Genomic DNA, 21,326 nt, shown 5'->3' with positions numbered 1-21,326 from the left:
GGCTGGAACCCACTGTCCTCTGTGTCTCTCCCAGGAGTGGGCTGTGTGTAAATAGCCACTTGCAGGTGTGGCCAGTCTTGGGGCCTATGAATCTGACTTGGGGTGAAGCAGACCTCGGTCCTCTGTGAGGCTGAAGGGAGAAATGTCTGATCTGAAGAGCAAATGCTCCCTGAGGTCTAGATCCAGAAGTAACCACCGTGTCGTGTGTTTGGACCTCACATCCAAGTTGTACTCTCTGATTTACTGCTACAGGAGGAAGAGCAGCGTTTGGTCCTTTGGTGACTTCTGAGTGTATTTCTCAATTGGCTTAGCATTGTCTCAGGGGAGGAGTGGGATTAAGTGGAGGCCCTGCTCAAATCCAATCAGTAGGGGTGGGTCGTGTTATCCTCTCACAGTACTTAGTACTGCAGGCTTGTTTGTCACATGGTTGTCGTAGAATTTGATCAAGAATAGGGTTCAGGGTTGTCCTTGCGGGGCACAGGACTGGGGAAACTTGCCCTCCCTGTTCGTTATCATTTTATACAGCAGAAAGCAAACTAACATCAAAATAAAGGACAAATAGTAAAAACAAATCATTAAAGTACCACTCGAGGAGTATGCAGGAGAAAGACATTTGCCCAGGAGAAAGATAGTGGTGCCAAAAGAATTGGTATCAAGTCCCAGCCCTTTTGGTATAAGCTGGTGGTCCTTTATCCCCTTTACTGCTTTTTCCCATCTTATTCCCCCTTTTGGGTAAAATTGTAACATTTCCAGAATATCTCACCTGGCTTTAGTGCATTTGTATATCCTCAGGGGTGGAGAGAAGTTCATCTCCATATCAGTGGGTAATCACCTGCTCAACCGAGGGTGTGTCTGAACCTGAGAGGTTAAGGGGAGGGGCTTGCTTGCTGGCTGGCTTGCTTCTTCCAGAGCAGAGGAGAGAGACGGCGCTGGGCTGCAGTTTGTAAGCAATAAACGGGTTTTAAACTTTATTTCTCCCTTTGACTGATTTCGATTTTTAGAGGTATTTTGCCCCGGGATTTCCTCTTCCCGGACTTACACCTCTTCACTGGCATAAGGAGTAAAATGAACAGGAAGGCTCTATAATGTGACCCCAGTAATCACAATCACATTCATTTATACAGAACTTTCTATCATCCACCCACTCATTTATTTATCCATTCACTCATTTATCACACCAACGTTTACTGAGCATCTATTATGTGCCAGCACTATGTGCCTGCTCTGCAGAGCTGCCCTCAGAGAGCTGACCAAGTGCTAAGGCAGGTGATGTCAGGGCCTCTCCCATATTCCTGGGTCCTTAGCCAGTCCAGGGTGTCCTGGTAGATTTCAGGCTGTCTTTTCCACGTTTCTGCACCTGAGGCACTTCCTCAGGACCTCGAAAAGCCCCTGTGCTGGAGCACCTAAGGTGTTGGGTAAGTGACATTCTGGGGGGAGTCTTCCACCAACAACTCTTGGAAGTTGGTCTTTAAATGCTCATTTCCTTACTTTTGGGGTGAGCTCATTCTGGGGAATGTATTTTATCCCATTTCTCTAGCTTCCCTTTGGGATAAGCTTGAGTCAACTACTGTAGCAGTTTGCATAGCAACACATATTGCTTGCCTTCCCCTGCCTGGACCACTTGCTCACCACCCTACTAGTGTTTCCAGTGCCTCCCAAATAAACTACTTACACTCAGAGCCTTGCCTCAGGGTCTGTTTCTGGAGCAAACCAGCAAAAACAGTTGCTTTTGACATACATGATCATCTTTGGTCCTTGGAAGGGCCCTGTGAAGTTATGCACATCATCAAACCCTTTTGAAAAAAAACAAAACCCGCAACATGTCCTGCTCATGGCCTTTGCCCTGGCAACTCAGTTTTACACCAGGGGTTTGCAGTCCCGGCTGGCAGGATCCATGAAGGATGCTGGCTCAGCCGGCAGCCAGCCTCACTCTGGGGGAAATAAAGAATCAGGCAGAGACTGAACAGGGGCACCTGAAGCACAAAGTGTGTCCTGAACTAGCATTGGGCTATGAGAGGACACGAGAGTGGAAATCATGAGAAAGCAGGATTTATGAGTAGAAAAAGTAGGTAGAGGGTGTGGAAGCCAGTGGGTAGTATGAGAAGCCCACAGATGCAGCAAGAAGCAGCAGCATGAGGAGGAGGAGAATCCAGGTCATCATGGGGGGAGGGTTGGGGACCTGCTGTGTCCTCCACTCAGGTTCTTGAGGTCAGTTGGAGCCATCCAGCTCCTACAAGGTCTGGTCAAAGCAGGATTCCTGCGCCCATTAAGCCTGCTCTGGACTTGAAAAAGAAAATCTACCTGAGGACAGTCATCATGTTTTGCTTTTAATGGAGGATGTGGGACTAGGTGTGATCTTGCCTGTGAGAGTTGAAGTGGAATACAAAGAATTCGAACTTTCATTAGAGATGGATAGGAAACCCAAGGCTTGTTTATTTCAGGGAAGACAAGTAGGCTTCATCTGATGGGCGGACCCTTGCTGATGGCTGGTGGCCGATGGCTGGTGGCTGAGGGCTGCCTGGAGGCCTTGCTGACAGCTCTGAGGCTGCCCTGGACATGGGGCGGGGGTTGGGGGGAAAGAATGCTGCAATGGGTTAGCAAAGTCAGCCTGCAGTACAGAGAAAGAGGGGCAGCCACCCATTTTCCACCGTGGATCTAATGTGGAAACAAACCTACAGGATTTACACGACTTGTCCAAAAGTCACACAAGGCTGGTTACTGGGACTGTTGGGGTTAAATCTTATGTTTTCTGACTTTCTACCTAACTTTTCTTATGTCTTTTGGATTTAGCCAAATTTGACCCTTTGACACTCGTTGGGGGAAGCTAACAACATCTTCTCATTAGAAAAGCTGCTCCTTTTTGTAGGAGAAATTATAAGCACAGCCCTTCTGAAAGTCTCTGGGATTCATATTATTGCCATTTCAGGTGAATTCTAGGGCCCAGAGTTGCCAGACTTAGCAAATAAAAATATAAGGCACCCACTTAAATATTTGGGATATCCTTATACTAAACAATTATGTTGTGTCTATCCGAAACTCTGATTGGATGTTGTGAATTTACTCTGAATTTTATGCCTAGGGAGGGTCACGTGGGTAAGGACTTCTCGCGCGTGCGCCTTGATATATTGATGTGTATGTATCCTGGGTTTCCTGACCATCCTTCCTACAAGCATCTATTTTTTCTTTCCCCAATAGTCTGACCAACTGAACACCTCAGGGAGCTGTGCTTGTAGTTCTGAATATAGTAAGACCTGGGTGTTTTCTGTAGAAAATCCTTGCAACTCCCTGTCATTGTTCCAGAGTGATTTCAGTAACAGAAGGGATGCACTGCTGTGCCACCAGTGTTATCCAAAACTGTGGTAGGGATAGACTACAGAGACCTTACTTTTTCCTGTTGTTTATTTTAGCCAAGGCAGCATCTGATAAGCAATCTTATAACGGATAGCACTTTTGTAATGTGAGAGCATCTATGCAACCCCGTAGAGTTTATGGTCTCTATTTCCGGTACTTTCAGATCATTTCTTAGAATTCTGACAAGATTGAGCAAGCCTTTACTTTAAATTTTGCCACCTGTGTAATGGCACTGGAGTGAAGCCATGGATTTGGTCGTCTTCATACTGCTGCTCATAAACACCTTTACCATCTGACGAATGCGTTGGTTCTAAATGACTTCATACTGTGGCTAGCCCATTGGGTTTATAGTTCCAGACTAATGAAAACTCAATAAAATGATGTCAACTCAAGACTCATTTCCTTCCCTGTTCAAGTTAGGGTGAGATAATTTTAAGTCTATATGAACTAAGATGGTCTTGTTTTATTCTTGCTTTAAAGAATCCTCTGGAATAGATATCCAGTTATGCTATCAGCAAACTTAAGGATGATGCTTCATACTTCAGCCTCTAGTTTTAAGGCTTTTCCCTCTCTCTTCTTAGCCTTTTGCTCTGCGATCCTTTGGGAGCATAATAATGTGCAACTATGCTAACTATCCAAGAGCTTATACAAAAAAGTTTTATGTAAAATAAAATATATTTATTATAAAAATGAAAATAAAGATCAAAAGGGTATAAATTTAAAATTCCTATTAAGAACTTATTTTTATTCAGACTTTTCAATGCACATGTGCAAACATACTTTAAAAGTGGGAAAATTACTGAAAAATATTTTTTGGTGCTCTACTTTGTTCTGTTAGTATTTCATGAACGTGCTATGGTGGCAGTGCATTACCATCCTCCTCACTTTTAAGGACACCGTATATATTCTACTGGATGAATGTAGCGCAGCTCATTTAACCAAGAGTCTATTATCAGACACTTAGGTTATTTCCCAATTTTCCATATCATGATCTTTGCAGCAAGGCTCTTTCCGTAATTAAATCTTTACACACATTATTAATTATCTTCTTGGAATAAATTCTCAGAAATAGGAGACTTTGTGACAAAAAAGATATTTTGGCTCTAGCAAGATGGAATTGGGATAAGGGCATAGTTTCTTGCTGCTTCTCGTGTGCCTTTGAGAACAGGGTACTCTGCAGCTAGGGGCTCCCTCAGAAGGGAATGAATGGTCACCTTAAGTGGTCACCAGCCATGTGGTTATGTCTGTAAAAAAAATATTTAAGTTGGAAAAGGGTGGCTGGCAAACAGGTGGATGGTGGGGACTGTGTAGACCCTGTGCCTATGACCAGATCGTAAGCAGTGTTTCTTTGCTGGGGACAATTTTGGTCCCCAGGGAACATTTGACAGTGCCTGGAGATAATTCTGATGGTCATGCCTGGAGGGGTTGCTATTGGCACCCACTGGGGGTGGGTCAGGGATGCCATTACACATTCAACTACGCACAGGACAGACCCACATAATAGTGAACTGGCCCCAAATATCAATATTGCTTAGACTGAGAAACCCTCATGTAAAACAAAAAGAAAAAGAATGTCAGTGTGTTCCTTGGAAACCCTGGTACAGCATTTAAACAATCTTTGTTGCAAATTTTATATGTTAAAACAATTTTTTTTCCTCCAAAGGACTCTTCAGTTACCCAACGTTTTGGCACGTCCAGTGCTTGATCTACAAGCCACCCTGAGGAACCCGTGAAGCCTGCGGGAAGTGTGGTCCTGCTTGCTCGTGGCTTCTGTTAAGATTAATCTGGACACGAGTGTGTGTGTGTGTGTTTACTATAGGAACCTGTCTTGTGAGGAAAACTGAGAGGATTTCAGGCTGCCTGATACTTCTAAGCATGATGATAAAAATAATGGTGTTAAAAGACAGCCCAAATTCTTGGCAGAACTAAGCCAGACCCATGCACTTGGTGCTGGTGCCTGGGGGCCCGCGTTTGTACCTTGTGCAAAGCGAAGGAGGTTGGTGCACTCTGGGCTTCTTAGAGTTTGCAGAGCCCCCTGGCCGAGCCTCACTGAATATTCTGATCACGCAAGAGCTGGTGATGATTGTGACGGGCTCAGCCCCCAGCTGAAACAGGAGGGAAAGGATGTTTACCAGCATCAAAGGAAGAGGACTGAGGCATGAAGCATTTACCCTATGGTGCAGTGATCTGTCTGTGAAACCGTATCTTATTGCAGGGGTCTTGAGAGGCAGAGGGCAGCAGGTGAGGGCTCATGACAGAGCATGGCTGTTGGAGGCTGGCAGAAAAGAGTTTGAACACCACGTTTGTTAAGGCTTGGCTTTGGGCAAACTCGGCAATGGCTCTGTGCCTCAGTTTCCTCATCTCTAATAGGATAAGAGGAGCATTTAGTTAATGATGATTTGGAAAACTACTTGGCTGGAATCTTGAACCCCTGAATGCTCTACCAGCTGCCTGTGGCTGTTGGAAGTTTAAGGGAGAGACCGACAGAGGGGACACTAGCAAAATCATTGCTGTAAGGCCTTAGCCCTCTGAGACCCGAGGGCTCCTTGTGCATAAATTATAGGCAGATGTGAGCAGCTCTGGCAGGTGTCCCTTCTGCCCTTCTCAAGAGGGGGCCCCTGTTTTATTGCACCAGGTGCGTGAAGCATTAGAGAGAATCTGGACAGGGAAGGAATCAAAGAGAGGAGCCTATGCTATTTAATTTCCTTCTGCTCCCACCCTGCCCTCGGCTCCCCATCCATTGTTTGTCCTTCTCTGCACTGCTCTTGGCCTAGAAAGCCCATCCCTGCAGACTGCCCCCACCAGACTCCCCTGCCCCCTGGAGTCGCTGGGTCTGATCAGCAGAAGGTGCAGAGGGGAGACTTAGGGCTAGGAGGAGGGTGTGGTCAGGCGATCCCTCCTGCTTCTTTGTAGTTCTGGCCCTGGCTGGGCTCTTCTCTGGGCGTGGCTCCTGGAGGACACCCCTTCTTCCAGGTCTCCAGCTCTCACCGCACTTAGCAGCCACTGTGGCCTCTCCACTGCCTTCAGGCCTTGGGGTGGGGATGGATTTCTGCTCTTGCTAGTCCTTGGATACCTCAACACCCTTGCTTGGTTCCCTTAGCCCCACCTGCACCTCTGCATATAGTTCTTTAACTCTCTATAGAGAAATCCTTTTGCATGCCCTCTGCTGTTCCTGCTTGGACCCCGAGGGGCACATTCCCAGGAGAACAGAACCCATGTGGGCCTTGGTATGTCTCCTCACTTTGACCTCACTTTGCTCCCCACCTGTCATGCTTAAGCAACGTCCCCAGGTCATCCCCAGGTCTTTTGCTGAGACTATTGAGAAAGAGAAAAAGAAATACATATATATTTTTTTCTGCTGGGTCCTGAGATGTTCCTCCTTCTGGTGGAGAGGGAGGAGGGAATCGTTCTAGCAACAGGTTTGTTTTGCATCGTTCACATGAAATAAATGTGGTTTTGATTTTATATGGAAACAGCCTGCAGAGGTCACCTACTGCTTTTGCCTGCCCATGAACCGAGCTCTCTTTTTCCAGAGGATAAACTAAGGTACCCCGCTGAAAGGACCCAGCGTGGGGCTGACTACTAAAAAGGCCCAGAGCAAATGGGAGCTTCTGATATCTTGATGATCTCTCAAGAAACAAGAAGGAAAACCAGAGGACAGCGATGTTGTTGATGACCTAGAATGGCTTTTCAACCCCCATTTCAGTGCTGTCATTATGTGGGCCAGGGAATGAATTGGATTTGCTGGCTTTTCTTTTTTTGATTATGCAAAGAGACTAAAATTCAAGGATGTTTTTCCCCTCTTTTTAAAATTATCTAGTAATTGCATAGATTGTTGCATTTTCTAGGGCACTGATGTCAAAAATCAGAAGGTTGGATGGGGAAGAAGATTTCAGTTGAGAATAATACATTCTTACGTTAAGTGTTGATTTGGAGCCTAGCATCATGATGGCCTGTAGCATGAGATCATCACAGATGCCAGGTTTAAATAGTACAAAATATTTAGTCAAGTCTGACACAATAATATCAACAACTAAATTATCTCAGAGAAGAGCCATTCTAGTAACATATCTTTTTTTTGCATCATTCAGGCAAAATAAATGTGGTTTTGATTTTATATGGCAATAGCCTGCAGAGGTTACTTGCTGCTCTTGACTGTCCATGAATCAAACTCTCTTTTTCTAGAGCAGGCACCTTGATTTTCCTTTAGGAAATGACCTCTTCCCTACACTCAGTTCACGTGATTTATATGACATTGATTCTGTTTCTAGCTCTGGGGTAGACATTAGATGTAGGAACACCATATCCCCTTGGCTAATTGATTGAGAGATAGGCTCATGACCCATGCAGAACCAATCAGATCCAAAGGCTGTCATCCCCAGGTCTTTTGCTGAGACTATTGAGAAAGAGAAAAAGAAATACATATATATATATTTTCTGCTGAGGCCACAAATGCAAGCATGGAGCTGTTGGTGGCTATCTTTGTACAAAGGCAAGAACCTGCCTAAAAGTGAAATTGGAATGGGGAGAGTGGTCTGTGAGATGGGAGAGAAAATCTTGGTGATAATGAGTGAGTTCCCAGATCAGGCTCTATAACTGTATGTTATTTCAGGGACTTCCCTTTGTGTTGAGCCTGTTTGAGTTGGATTCTAGCATTTATGATCTTAAAGAGTCCTGATTCATGCACGGGATGAGCAAATTATCCTGTTTTCTGTTGTGATCTCTCTCTCTATCTCTTGTAAAAATTGTGGCTGAGAACAACTTGTCACTGATTAATTCATCACACTTTTTATTGAGCACATATTAAGTCAGGCATTGTGTACAGACCTGAAATACAAAGATTAATAGGATAGGTAGATAAACATAGAAACATATGAGCAGTACAATGATGGTACCACTGTGGAATGAGTGTGAAATAGGATACGGATGCAGCGTGATGATGAAAACAGTGGACTCTGGTGCCAGATCGCCTGGGTCCATTGTGCCACTGTCTACTTAACACACTTCTTAACAGCTCTTTCTCTTAGTTTCTCATCTGTGAAGTGAAGGGAATAATTGCTATGAGAACCAAGTGAGCCTGTATGTATAAAGCATGCCAAAGAGTGCTCAGTAAATACTCACTATTGCTACCATGACTACCCTCATCCCAAATGGTAAAGAAGACATTTGAGGTTGCCTATGAGTCCACTTGGTCACAGCAGAAGAGGAAGATTAGAGAAAAGGAAGTAACTTTTGAACTGAGTCTCAAAGAGTGAGCTAGCCAGGCAGACAAGGACTGCAGTGGCATTATGAACAAATGAAACAGCATGTGCAAAGGTTCTGAGGTACATAAGAGCAAGGCATCCTAGAACCACCAATTTATTGCATTTGTGTGATTATAGGTTGCATGTGGTGTCTTTTGGAGATGTGTTTATAAAAGTAAGCAGAGGCTAGATCCCAAAGGGTCTAATATGTCTTGCTAAAGGGTGTTTGTATTATTAGTTAGGAAGACATCTTTTCCAAATGATAAAATACCCACCTTAAAAGGACTTAAGTAAAAATGGCATTTAATGTCTATCATAACCAGAAAGCCCAAAGGAAGAACCGGCCATAGGCATGTCTCCATCAGGGTTCAATGACTCCAAGACCTATTTTTCTCCCTTATCTCTGTCTCTCCACTACAATTGTGCATGGTTCCATTCTCAAGTGGTATTTATGCTTTGTGATGGTCAAATGGTTGACAGAGGCTCACAAGTTCAAGTCCAGTGGGAAAGAATGAGATTCTCTTTTATAGAAGTCCCAGCAAAGTCTTGTGGGCTCTGAACGAGTCCCCGGAACGAATGGTTTTGGTGGGTGGAATGTTATGCTCCGATTGTTCAGGTCTGAGGTTTATATACAGCAGGAGACAATTCCATTTAGAAGCTCAAAGACTTACCATATAAAGAAGGGTGGTCCTTCAGAAGAAAGTAGGGTATGAATACCCCAAAAAGGATATGAAATTCATGCCGGACAGCAAAGCCCAAAGAAGTTCAAGACAACTTTTATTCTATAGGGTTTGGAGAGCTATTGCTGGCTTTTAGGCTGTGGAGTGACATAAGCATGTTTGTATTCTAGAAAGATAGATGTAGTCTAGTGTGGAGAAAGGATTGGAGGTTGTGGCTGCAGGCAAAGGGTCAGTTAAAACTTTTTACTAGTTCAGGGAAGTGATGATGAGTATATTAATGAAACATTGTTATTGGGGATGGAAAGGTGCAATGACTCAGAATGTGCATGCAAAGGCAAGAACTGGAAGGATTTTATACTGAACGAAATTCAGTGTGGAATGGAAAGAAGGCTGGAATTTACTTTAGGTTCTGGCTTTGGTGCCAGGGTGGGTCAAGATGCCATTTACTGAAAGTGAAGCTACAGAAGGTGAGAGAGAGGAAGGTATAAAACAACAAATAGCCAATCTCTAAAATATATTTATGCTGTGGTACATATATACCATGGAATATTATTCAGCCATAAAAAAGAATGAAATCTTGCCATTTGTGACAACATGGATGGACCTTCAGGGTTTTATGTTAAGTGAAATAAGTCAGACAGAGAAAGACAAATATCATAGGATTTTACTTACATGTGGAATCTAAAAAAAAAAAATGAACAAACAAAACAGAAATAGACTGAAATATAGAGAAGAGCCTGGCAGTTGGCATTGGGGAAGGGATGGGAGGATGGGTGAAATAGACAAAAGGGAAAAATATCCATGATCTCTTTTGCAGGGTAGCAAAGAGAGAAGTAGTATATTCAGAGTTTGTGGAATCTTTTTTTTTTTACCACAAACATCATGTGCAATGATAAATGACTTGCAAATGCTCTTTTGCATGTACTGGTACAGGGAAGTATGTGTCCTGTACATGTGTGCTGCACGTGGATAACACAGGTGCATGTCGATTCACATCCACACAGTTTGGCCTTAGCCTCGTCTTTCCATTTTTGTTTGTTTTCCCGTTTATTCTCACTTGATTCTGACTAATGTGTTCTTTCTGTGTAATATCTATCTTTGTAAGTGGTTTTAAATCCATCTGAAATAAGATGCTATATAGTCAATAAATATCTCTTAGTACATATTCATTATAAGTCAGCCCTTACAAAGAATGATTGGAACAAGACTTGGAATTTTTTAAACCAAAATCGCTGTTTTTCTTTTTTCTTCACACAGTATCCCTAAATGTGGATAAGTTGTATCTGTCATTTTTTTTAGGAATAAAAGACACCTGTGTTTGCTTAAGAGTTCATCCTTTTAATGCCCAAATCGCCTTTCCTCTCCCACTTCAGTTCCCTGATTCCCATCACCATTGCCCCAGATATTTCAAAATAAAATTAATCTCTGGGCCTAGGACCAGCTAAAGAAACTTCAGTTTAAACAAGCCACTTAAAATAGGCTTTTTAATGAAAGAAACATTTCAAAGGAAAGTAAACAATGTCCTCAAAATGAATGCATTAATGGATCATGATCAGAAGAAAATTTGAATTACACATTAATCTTGTGGGTCATGACTGTCTGCAATAACTTCTCCAATTGCAATTTCTCTAGCAAATCCCATAGTCTTCAAAGGGCGCATAGTTTCATGTTCTCCAGATTAGCTTCTTCTGTTGGCTATCTCACACTGTACGGCCTGGTGTTCCAGGTTCAGCTGCTATCTAGGCGACTATCTCAGAGCACTTTTGCTCTTTCTTTTTTGTCTAACCTTTGCTGCCCCTGGTGCTCTAGATCCATGTCCTAATTCAGAAGGAGAGAAAGAGTGGACAAAGCAGGGCAGGTGGAAGAAGATGATGGGATCAAGATGGGTCTGACAGACGGGAGAAGCAAGGGTTGTTCATGCACCTTGCTGCCTGGTCACTGGGAATGTCACCTCTGATCATGACAGCACCTGGCTCTGGAATGCATGGGGGCTCTATCCCTCCTCATGAATGGAGCCCCCAGTCCTCAGGCTGACATGTGAGGCTCTTGCAAATGTGGCTCATGGGTTCCTCCTCTGGGTCTCTGTCTCTCTTCTATGCTTTGCCCCCATTATCACGCCTGTCTGAAGTGCCCCTGCCCCCACTTTGACTATGCCAAGTCCCGTCTATCACTTGCAGTCCAGGGCACAGAGGAGACTCACCTAGCTCTCCTCTCTCACCCCAAACTTGGGAGTAAATATTTCCACCTCAGCAGTTCTTCTACAGCATTTTGTCTCTATCTCCAGTTAAGCACTTAACATATTTTTTAGCATGTCCATTTCCATAATTCTTGATATTTTGAGTAGGGATATGCACGTCATTTCCTTTCATGCATCCTTCGAAGTTTGCTGGCAGGGGCTGAGTCACGTTCATCTTGGTGCTCCTCCACTGACACAGAACTCGGCGTGGCGACTCACGTATAGCAGGCATCACACAGTATTTGTTAAAAGACCGAGCAGACAGAATGCATGGAAGGAGCATTAGAAGCTACTAAATGGGAGGGTAGGGAAACACTCTTCCTATCAGCTAAGGGATTGGCAGGTGAGAGAGAATCATGGGTGAGAGTAACTGAGGAAATGCAGCTCAGTGCGGAACAAGATGCCAACAGGAAGAGAGAGTGAGGCTGCGGGAGGTGTGGGGCCTGGAAGGCACAGCTGTTTGCTCAGACATCTGGTCCCTCTCCCTCCTCCTCCTCCTGATCACTCCCATCCGCTCACTCATAAATCAGTGGATATGTGCTTCGTTTTATTTGAATTGAGTACCTAGGAAATCCACGAGAAATAGTTTTCCTGCAATGTTAAAGCAGCGCCCTTAGTTGTGAGAACACGAGAGGACGGCTATTCATCTTGGGAAACAATCACGTGAAAGGATTTAGAAGAATGACCTACTGGCCAGTTTCAGTCTCTAGGCTTCTCTCCCCTTCCTGACTGCAAGTACCAGTGGTGTTGTGAGGAAGGGATTGGAGTGAATGCAGCTGCTGAATTCCTTGTGTCCTTCCATCCCTCCCACCTACTTAAACACATGCATCTTAGCCTACTTAGTGTTCCTCCATTTGTTAGACCTTCTCTGGCCCCCGCCCCCAGGAAGGCCTCTGGAGGTCTCCTATGCCTCCAGAATTTAGTCAGCCTGTTGGCCATTAGTGCTCAAAAACTAAATTGTGACAGTATGTTCATCACACACTAGCCTGTATGAAAGTAGAGATTTTGTCTTGACTCACTTCTAAATCTGACCCAGCATCATACAGGCTGGTTAAAGAGTTGTTGAGTGAATATATACAAGCATGAAAGAATGAATAAAAAAACAAAGGAAATTATCACTTCACTTGCTTGAAATTAATATCTCCTATCTTTGGATTTTGACTAACTATAGCCTTTGGAGAATTGTCAAAGACTTTGTCTGGGATATTATGATTCTCTTAAATAACAGGCAAAATGTTATTTTATGAAAATTTAATGAGACAGTATCATTGCCAACTGGGTTTTATCACTCAGGGATTTTAAGAGAAAATTTGTTAACATTGTCTTTATGTTGTTTAAATATTTATGACCATCCCTTTTAAAACCATTTGTATTGGGGATTATTGTTTTATGTAATTCATTTTGGTGGTTCATCTTGTTTTAATAGATTTAATGACTTTAGAACCATTTGGTGGTTCATCTTGTTTTAATAGATTCTGCTACAATTGTGTAAATACTCTGGAATCTGAGCGGGAGTCTCTTTGGATCTCATTTCTGCTTGTCCCACTTTCTAGGGCCCCAGATTAAACCAAAGCATTTACCACAAAGATCTTAGAAAGTTAAGTCAGCAGTTCTGATCACAGCTCATCATCTTCTGATATGGAATCTAGATAATCTGTGTCAACATACAGGAGAAATCCGGAGAACAAGCTGTCTGCCCAACCTGGGTCTGAGAAGAGGCCATTCTGGTCAGTGAAGAAGATCTCCAGCCAGACCTCATCTTCTGGCTGCAGATAGATGACTGTGGACCCCGAAGCCACATCATGGTTCCCTGTGTTGGCGTCGAAGGTCTTTATCCGGTACTGCCCATTGTGTACCAGCCCAATTGCCAGATGCTTATTCGCCAATGTGATATCATAAGAAAAGTAATAGATCCCTGGGAAAGCACAGATGAACTTCCCTGTTGCAGGGTTGTAATGCTCTCCCTCATTGAAGAGGACCTTGTTAAATATGATTGGTAGCCTTTCTTCCGGGTAGCTGGTGGTGATGCCAACAGAAAAGGCAGATTTGAGCACGATGCTTCCACACCTACAAACTCCAGGCAGCCCTGGGTCCCCTTGCTCTCCTCTGTCTCCCTTTGGTCCAGGAGGCCCAACTGGACCTGCTTCTCCTTTTTCTCCCTCTGGTCCCATGGGTCCTTTCTTCCCAGTCTCTCCTTGGTCCCCTTTCTCTCCAGCAAGGCCCAGGGGTCCCGTCTTACCTCTTAAACCTTTAGAAAGAGTTTACAGTTTAATTAATAGTTCCTCCAAATACTCGCAAAGAGCATGTCCACATAGTGCCAGCATGCTCTACGTGTGTCTTTGCAGTCCACTTTCAACAGTATACCACTGAATACTAATCAATATTTTTAAAAAAATCACTGATGGACTAAAACAGAAATAGGAAATTTTCATCAGAATTTCAAGTAAACTTTCCTGAGTCTGTGGGAAATCATTTAAATCATATTTTGAAGATGGATCACCTGCCACTAAATAGGTCACATACAGATACTCATTACTACAGAAGGAATTCAATGAGCATGATGATACTGTTCCCCAGAGTGGGATCATGAGGGCAGACAGAACCATACAAGTCTTTGGAGGATATTTAACCTCATGCTCCATTCTACTTCTGTTAGTTTCAATAATAAAGGAATTAATCAAAATTAGATTAGCTCACTTATTCAACATTTACTAGGTACAAATGATAGCACTTTATTTACATGTGCTATTTTCTTTAGGTCTTGCAACCACTTTATGAACTAGGAATCATTATTACTTCCATTGTAGATGAGGAAACTCACCCATGGAGAGGACAGTTTGCTCAAAAGAACAGAATTAGGGAGTGATGGAGCTGTGCCCTGAATGCAGGTCTGCCTACCTCTGGAGGCTGAGTGTCTCCGGGGGCAGTGACTAGAGTGCAAATTGCAAAGTGCACCTGGCACATAGCAAGGGCTTGATATGCTACAATAACAAAACACTAGTGACTGTCACCACTGTGCAGTGACTCTTTCTTAAGAGGAGGAAACTGAGTTCCAAAGAGGTGACGAAACTTGTTTCAGTACCAAGGTGAGGACTGAATTAATTAGTCTAAGCCTAATGATGCTTCCCCTCCATCAAAACGGCTCTTACCTTTGGGGCTGGAATCAATCCTAAATTCTGTTTGGCTCTGCAGCCAAATGGTTGTATCATTTTAGGCAAGTCCCTTAATTTCTCTGGGTCTCCTTATATATAGAAAAGACATAATATCTGTGAAAGGATTTCAACAAATTCAAAATCACCACAGTGAAGTATTTTCTGTTTGTCCAAATCTTTATATCTACAGGTCAACCATAGGCTAAATGCAGAGAAATCATGATCATGGAGTTGAAAATGATAAACAATATCTGTTTGTTTTTTAAACCATATACGTAACAGCAGTGACTTAATAGCATAAAAAATGTCATTCAATTTTATGGCCAAATCCATCCCATAAGCAGTGCTTGTATACTGATACTGTCTTGAAAAGTATCCAAATTATTGGTAATTCATAATGTACTTTTGTAGTCAGGGAAAATATGTAATGGATATATTGTGTAGTTTCACTCTGAACTATGTGTTTGTTCTCAGAAACTTTTATTAAGCTAGGCCTTTTTATCTTAATAGTGCTTTGATATCATTTATTTCAATATTACACATACACCAATATGTGAGTTTGATCATTTTTTGGTTATTTGACAAAGTTAGCAAAGAAGTGATTTGGATAATATAAATATGAGGAGAATTAAGGCTTTACCTTTGAAACATCAAGTATTTTGTTTTAATACTTTGGGAAAGGGGCTGTTTAAGAATTCATGATCTACAGAAGATGCTAATAATGAATGCAACCTTTTTCGGTGGGGACTGGGATCAGTGTCATTACTGATCACAGGACTGTCTCTAGCACTAGATGGCTTTTGTTGTCAAGTTAAAATTCCACTGGCTGCAGCCGAAACACAGTTTGCTCCTTACTTCTTGAAATAAGGCCATAAAAGTCTGAACTTATGTTTGCTTCCTTTTGATAGGAATGGAGTAAGAATACTATTTTACTGTTAACTTTCGAATCAAGGACCACAACTCATAAATTGTTGTTTATCTTCAATAGGAGCTTAACTTTTGCTGTCTTTATCAGTGACCTTTAATGCATTACTAACAAAACTTGGCAGCAGTAACCATTTTGACCATTAAATTTCATTACGTACTCAAATCTTCCTGCCTCTGTAACTTTGGGTAGGTCACTTCTTCTCTGTGTTTCAAGTGCTCCATTTGTAATATGAAGAATTGAGTTTAAATCCACTCCAAACCCAGAGGGAAAATCAGAGAACAGTGACTCAGCAGACCAGGGGAAACAATCCTAGGTTAACCATGGATAGGTTAGGTAATCGAACAAGGATTTTCATCTCTCTGACTTTAATTTTATGGTCCTTGAAATGAAGGTGTTGGACTAGGTTTCTTGAGGTCTCATCATACTGAAAATTCTTTGAGACAAAACCATAAATCCTAAGATGCAGTTTTACAATGCTAGCCATAAAAAATCCTTACAATCTCAATGTTTGGATTTTTCTACAGTTATTGAATATTCTGAACCGCTGGGAGTTAGATAATCAGGGACTAGCCGTAATAATTTATAGTACTTCTTACTGTTTGCATAAAGCATTTTTTCCTTGTGTTAGGGGCCCATTAATGAAGAAGAGAAAGAAGAGATGTCATTATCCCTTTCCCCATTCAGTCAGGTGTATGTTTGGGTAGAGAACTGGGGAGGAGAAGGTGGGTTAGTCTACGCTTAGGTACTTGACCCTCGGGGAGAAAGGATTTCTTAGTTCTCTGAAATGGGCTTACAAAGATTTCTTCTTCAGTGCCATCTCTTTCTCCCATCCCTCCGTCCATCCCACCATGAATTTATGTGTGCGTGAATACATCCATCTAAACCATCTGGTATTGAATGCACACCCACTACAAGCCAGGCACCGAGTGTGGCCCACCCTCAAGTTAGCTGTTATGTGTTACTTTGTGATCTGCAAATATGGGTCATAGCCAACTTCATGGAAATCTCAAAGCCATATGATAAATTAAGGTGATCTGTTTCATGAGGTGGTTCTAGTGTTATTTGCAGATATTTATATGGATGTGCATTCTGGTAAAATGAAATGTTAAAAACATGCTACAGTAGTAATTGCTATAGACCAGTGAGGGAGACAGGTATTTTTTTACAGAAAATTTATGATTCACTATAAGCTCTGTGTTTGTAATTTAGGGTAGGGAAGTTGGACAAAAAAATATGCTTAATTCTGAAAGAGGAGACATTTGTGGTTCATGACAGGGAAAAGAAGGAACAGAGGCTCCCAGCTGTGTTGTACCCAGTTCCAGCCACATTAAACCTTATGCCCATAGTGCCAGGGCTGTTGCTATTGTTTGTAAACAAGATGTGTTTCTCTTCAGGGATCACAAAGGCATTCTAGCCTATCTTAGCTGCTGTTATATATCCCTATGTGGGTATATTGGATTTAATCTCAGATTGGGAAGGTCATTTAATTTTCATTTGTAACATTGTTATTGTTATTGCTGACTTTAATTATTGCTAATAGGGTTATGGTAGACATTAAGTACTAAATGTAAAATTCCTGACACACAGTAAGTTCTTCATAAATGGTTATGATGATAATCATGACATATTGTAATTATATGTTTCCATATTGGTCTTCTACTCCTAAATGTTTGCTTGTCAAGGCAAGAACAATGTCTTATTCATGTTTGTGTTCTCAGTGTCTGGAACGCGACTTGGGGTAATTTTACACTGCCCACCATGGGAGAGTTGTCAATGGTGGGAGAAATTTTTGAATGTTACAATTGGTGGGGGTGCCAATGACATCTAGTGCTGCTAAATGTCATGCAAGGCCCAGGAGCACCGTCTCAGAGCAAATACTTATTTGGCCCCAAACACCATTAGTGTGGAGGCTGAGAAACTCTAGTCTAGAATAATAATGAATAGCAATAGGTGCCCAAAAAGCTTGTTGAATGAAGAATGTATGTGTACATGGATGAATGAATAGACTGATGAATACAGGGGTTTATTGGCCTCATATAGGGTGAAATCATAGCAATTATGAACATTTGATTTAATTTGAAAACTTATCTTTAAATAATACTAGAAACATCTCAGGTCACTCATTTCTAGATTATGATGTGGCTTTGGATATTCACAAACTCTGCCATGACCCAGATTCGCAGTATATTTACAATGTAATATGTGACAGCAGCCACCATTTACTGAGTGCCCACCACATGGCATTGGTTCTGTTGACTGTTTTACATGTGTTACTGGGCTTGTGCTTCACTATCACCCCCAATTTACAAATGAGGAAACTGAGGCTCAAAGAGGCTATTTGCCCAAGGATACATAGTAACTGCAGGGGCCAAGGTCTGAGCCTGTCTTTCTGACCCTGAGGCATGCTTAGGCAGCCCTCCCATCGTTGCTTCCAGACACAGTGAACCAAAGGGACCAGGTAATATGTAACTATGATCCTGGTGTTCTTACAGGCTTTCAAGGATATTCATGATCATGACGCAGCAGTAAGATGTATTCATAGTTGTAACCATACAGAAGGCTTGTAAAGGTGAGATTCAAACTCCAAATTAATGGGTCTTTATCTGATGTTGAAACTTACGTAAAAGTTCTTTATCTAATGTTCATAGATTTGGTAGCTACAGATTTGCCAAGTATTTTCTGCATGACAAATTCAGAAATGGATTATTATCCAGTAATTTCAATATATATTATGCCTCTGCATAACACCAATAAGTCAGGTGCTATACTAGATAGACATGCTTCTTAGAAGTATTGACTCCGTTCTTCCTACCTTTTGTCCCAGCTTTTACACTCAGAAACTTATTTTCAAAGATTGATTCCAAATCACTTCCTTTTTTAGAGTTAACACAGCCTCCCTAGAATTTCAATCTGTTTTTCTCCGAATGATTGCAGAATTGGCAAGCTTCCCTGGCCAACTTATTTGTGGGGAAAAAAAGCCGAAGTTACAGAACAACCAGAGAACAATTGTGTTGCTGTAAAGAGCTATAAGAAATTGACTTTTTGAGTTGCTATGTGACAGGTGGGAAAGAGATGAGCTAGGAAAGGTAAGCCATACAGAGATATGGTTGCTTTCATCTGTGAAAAATAAAATCTAGAGGCCCTTTATATGTCTCTGCTCAGAGTATTGGTGTAGAGCAGGGCGGCACCTGCGCCTTGGGCTCCTACATTCTGCCTCTGCTCCTTCTGTCCATCTCCCTTGCTGCCGTCTGTCTGCCTGTCCATCCATGCCTTTGCACGTCCAGCCGTTGCCTGCCAGCTTTGACAGCCCAGTGCTCACAGGCTTAAAGGTTTGAATCCAGGTCTGCCGGTCACTAGCAGTGCACGTCCATCTTCTGTGATCCATTTACACACGCTATTGCTCTGTTCTCATCTATAAAATGTGATAACTGAAAGAGTTGTCATTACAATGAAATAAGAATGCAGGTAAAAAAGTTTAGAGCAATATCTACAGCACGGAGGTGAAGCAGGGAAGGCATTTAAGGAGCAATTCTCATTCGAAAAAGCCGCACAGGAAGGAAGTAGTTTTGAGGCAGGGGAGAAGTGGTGGGAGGGACACCGGCGTCCATTACCTGCCGTCCCCTTTTCTCCTTTCTCTCCCTTCCTGCCGTCCCTGCCGTCTCGTCCTGGAAGGCCGATCCGACCGTGGGGCCCAGGGGAGCCATTTGCTCCAGGGGGGCCTGGAGGTCCAGGTAAGCCGGGAATGCTGCAGATGTACCTTGGTGAGTAGCTCTCTCCTTTGAACTGATTACCCCGAGGTTGTCCACTTGCACAAATGGCAAAGCTTGTAACATAGAGCAAGATAAACATCTTTGGCTCTGGAAGAGAAACACACGGACATAAATGCACCCTTCCAGGTGAGAGTTTTGGCATAGCTGAACATGAGAATGGGCATCTGCAACAGTTTACTCTGGTGCTCACCTCTCCACGCATGTAGAAAAACCTGTTTACCTCAGAATTTCACTGGAAATGCTGAACGCATTACTGGTAGAGACTTCTCAGTGCCCCCACACAGGGGTTGATGGAGAGGAAGGAGGGATGAAAAAGGCTTCAAAATTAATCCATTTGTGGTATATTTTTTTCTGCAGGAGTCAAGACGGACTTTGAAAATGCCATTTCTTTTTGCCAAAGTTGCGTGTTTTTTTCTTAGGATATTAGAAATGCAAATGAATAAAATAAACATCAACATTCCTCTCACTGCCCAGAGATATTCTTTACATTTCCGTATATACATCCTTCCAGTCTTTTATTCTATGGAGAAAAGTGATATTATATCACCCCTGCAATTCTTTAATATTTTTCACTCAACAGTATATCCTGAGCATCTGTTCATGTCAAAAATTTTTCATACATTAAAAAAGTTGTTGCATTTGTCTCTACCACCCTTTATATACACGATTCCCCATTAGAGACATTTCTTTCCAGCTTTCTGCCAATATAAACACTATACTAGATATACATATATCTAAGCTTTGCATGCATCTATGATTGTTTTCTAAGAATTTACAGGCTTTTTAAAGCAGGAGAAAGGAAGTGGCATTTTCAGGAAAACCATGTTTTTCACTTGATAATCATCTAGAATGCCAATTAGTGTTAATTGGAGTACTGTGCATATCCTGAGGGGGTTCTCACACTTTAATTTAAAATCTACAGGATATAATGCCATTGTGTCCCATTAAGCCATTTGCACTAGGGGTCAATTAAAGAGCTGAGTGAAATTAAACCATGCATGGTGCCACGTGCTCTGAGTAAAGCAGGCGATACATCTCAACTATGATCTAATAGGGCTTGGTTTTTCCCTCCATGCAGCCAGGCAGCTGAGAATGATGGATTGTTTATTAGCATGACATTTGGCATATAAACTGAGGGGTGGACAGTGTAGGCTGGAGATACCTGATTTTCTAGGCTAAATGGTCCTTAGGAGGAGCAGCTTCTTGGATGGGGGGATATATATACATGGTTCTGCAGCAATGTAAATGAGCAGTTTTTGGATAGTTGTGCTTTAATAAGAAATCTGTACAATGCTTGATGTATATGCCTGGCATATTCTTGCCCAAAGGAAATAATAATAAAATGTGGGGAAAACAATCAGATAGTTTCTCTGTTTATTTGACAGCCATATCAGAAAATTAACCAGGTATACTGTACCACTTTTATGGTACCCATGGGGAAATTGCAACATCTTAGAATTAGACCCAGAAATTTGCCAGAGCATAGTAATGACAAACTGAGAAAACATAGTGAGCACTTGTGGTTCAAAAATAAGTCTGATTCCTAGAAATCTTATTAGTGACAAACTGAAGCAACTTATCCAAATATAATCTCTGTATCTTTGACCAAATCTTTGTGATCAGTGACCCCACCAAAAAAAAGAGAAAAAAAAAGGAAAAAGAAAGAATCAGGGAGAACATTTTGCCATGCTGTGCTTGACTTATAATACAACACAAACACAAAATTACTGATTCTAGTGCTCAGCTAGGCTTAAGGCGCCTACTGAAAAGCCCAGAGGAGCTGATGAAGCTACCAGCCCTTCTAAAGGGGCCTCAGATGACAGAAAATTAAAGAACATTCTATCCATACACTCTGCTACCGTCAAAACAAAATGTGATGATTAAACCGTTAGTTCTCCTTTGTAAAATACCGATTAGAGCAGGCTTTGAGAAGGGATTTGAAAAAAGAACCTGCTCGTAGAAGGTA

The 21,326-nt window shown here is 42.1% G+C and overlaps 1 protein-coding gene across 5 annotated transcripts in view; it reads right to left on the bottom strand.

The window, feature by feature from the left end:
• Window positions 1-10,972: 10,972 nt before the first annotated feature.
• The window catches only part of C1QTNF7 (C1q and TNF related 7), a 101,880-nt gene continuing 91,526 nt past the window's right edge, over window positions 10,973-21,326 (bottom strand). For all 5 annotated transcript variants that reach the window (XM_036921091.2, XM_036921088.2, XM_036921090.2 and 2 more), the window contains exons 2-3: window positions 19,202-19,447; window positions 10,973-13,758 (exon numbers count right to left, since the gene is read on the bottom strand). In XM_036921091.2, coding sequence (XP_036776986.1) covers window positions 13,127-13,758; window positions 19,202-19,439 — 870 coding nt within the window. In that variant the 5' untranslated portion in view covers window positions 19,440-19,447 and the 3' untranslated portion in view covers window positions 10,973-13,126. The remainder of the gene's footprint in view (window positions 13,759-19,201; window positions 19,448-21,326) is intronic.

This window comes from Manis pentadactyla, chromosome 5, assembly GCF_030020395.1.
Source record: "Manis pentadactyla isolate mManPen7 chromosome 5, mManPen7.hap1, whole genome shotgun sequence".
In the NCBI taxonomy this organism is placed as follows: domain Eukaryota; kingdom Metazoa; phylum Chordata; class Mammalia; order Pholidota; family Manidae; genus Manis; species Manis pentadactyla.
This window is presented reverse-complemented; position numbering and strand designations above follow the sequence as displayed.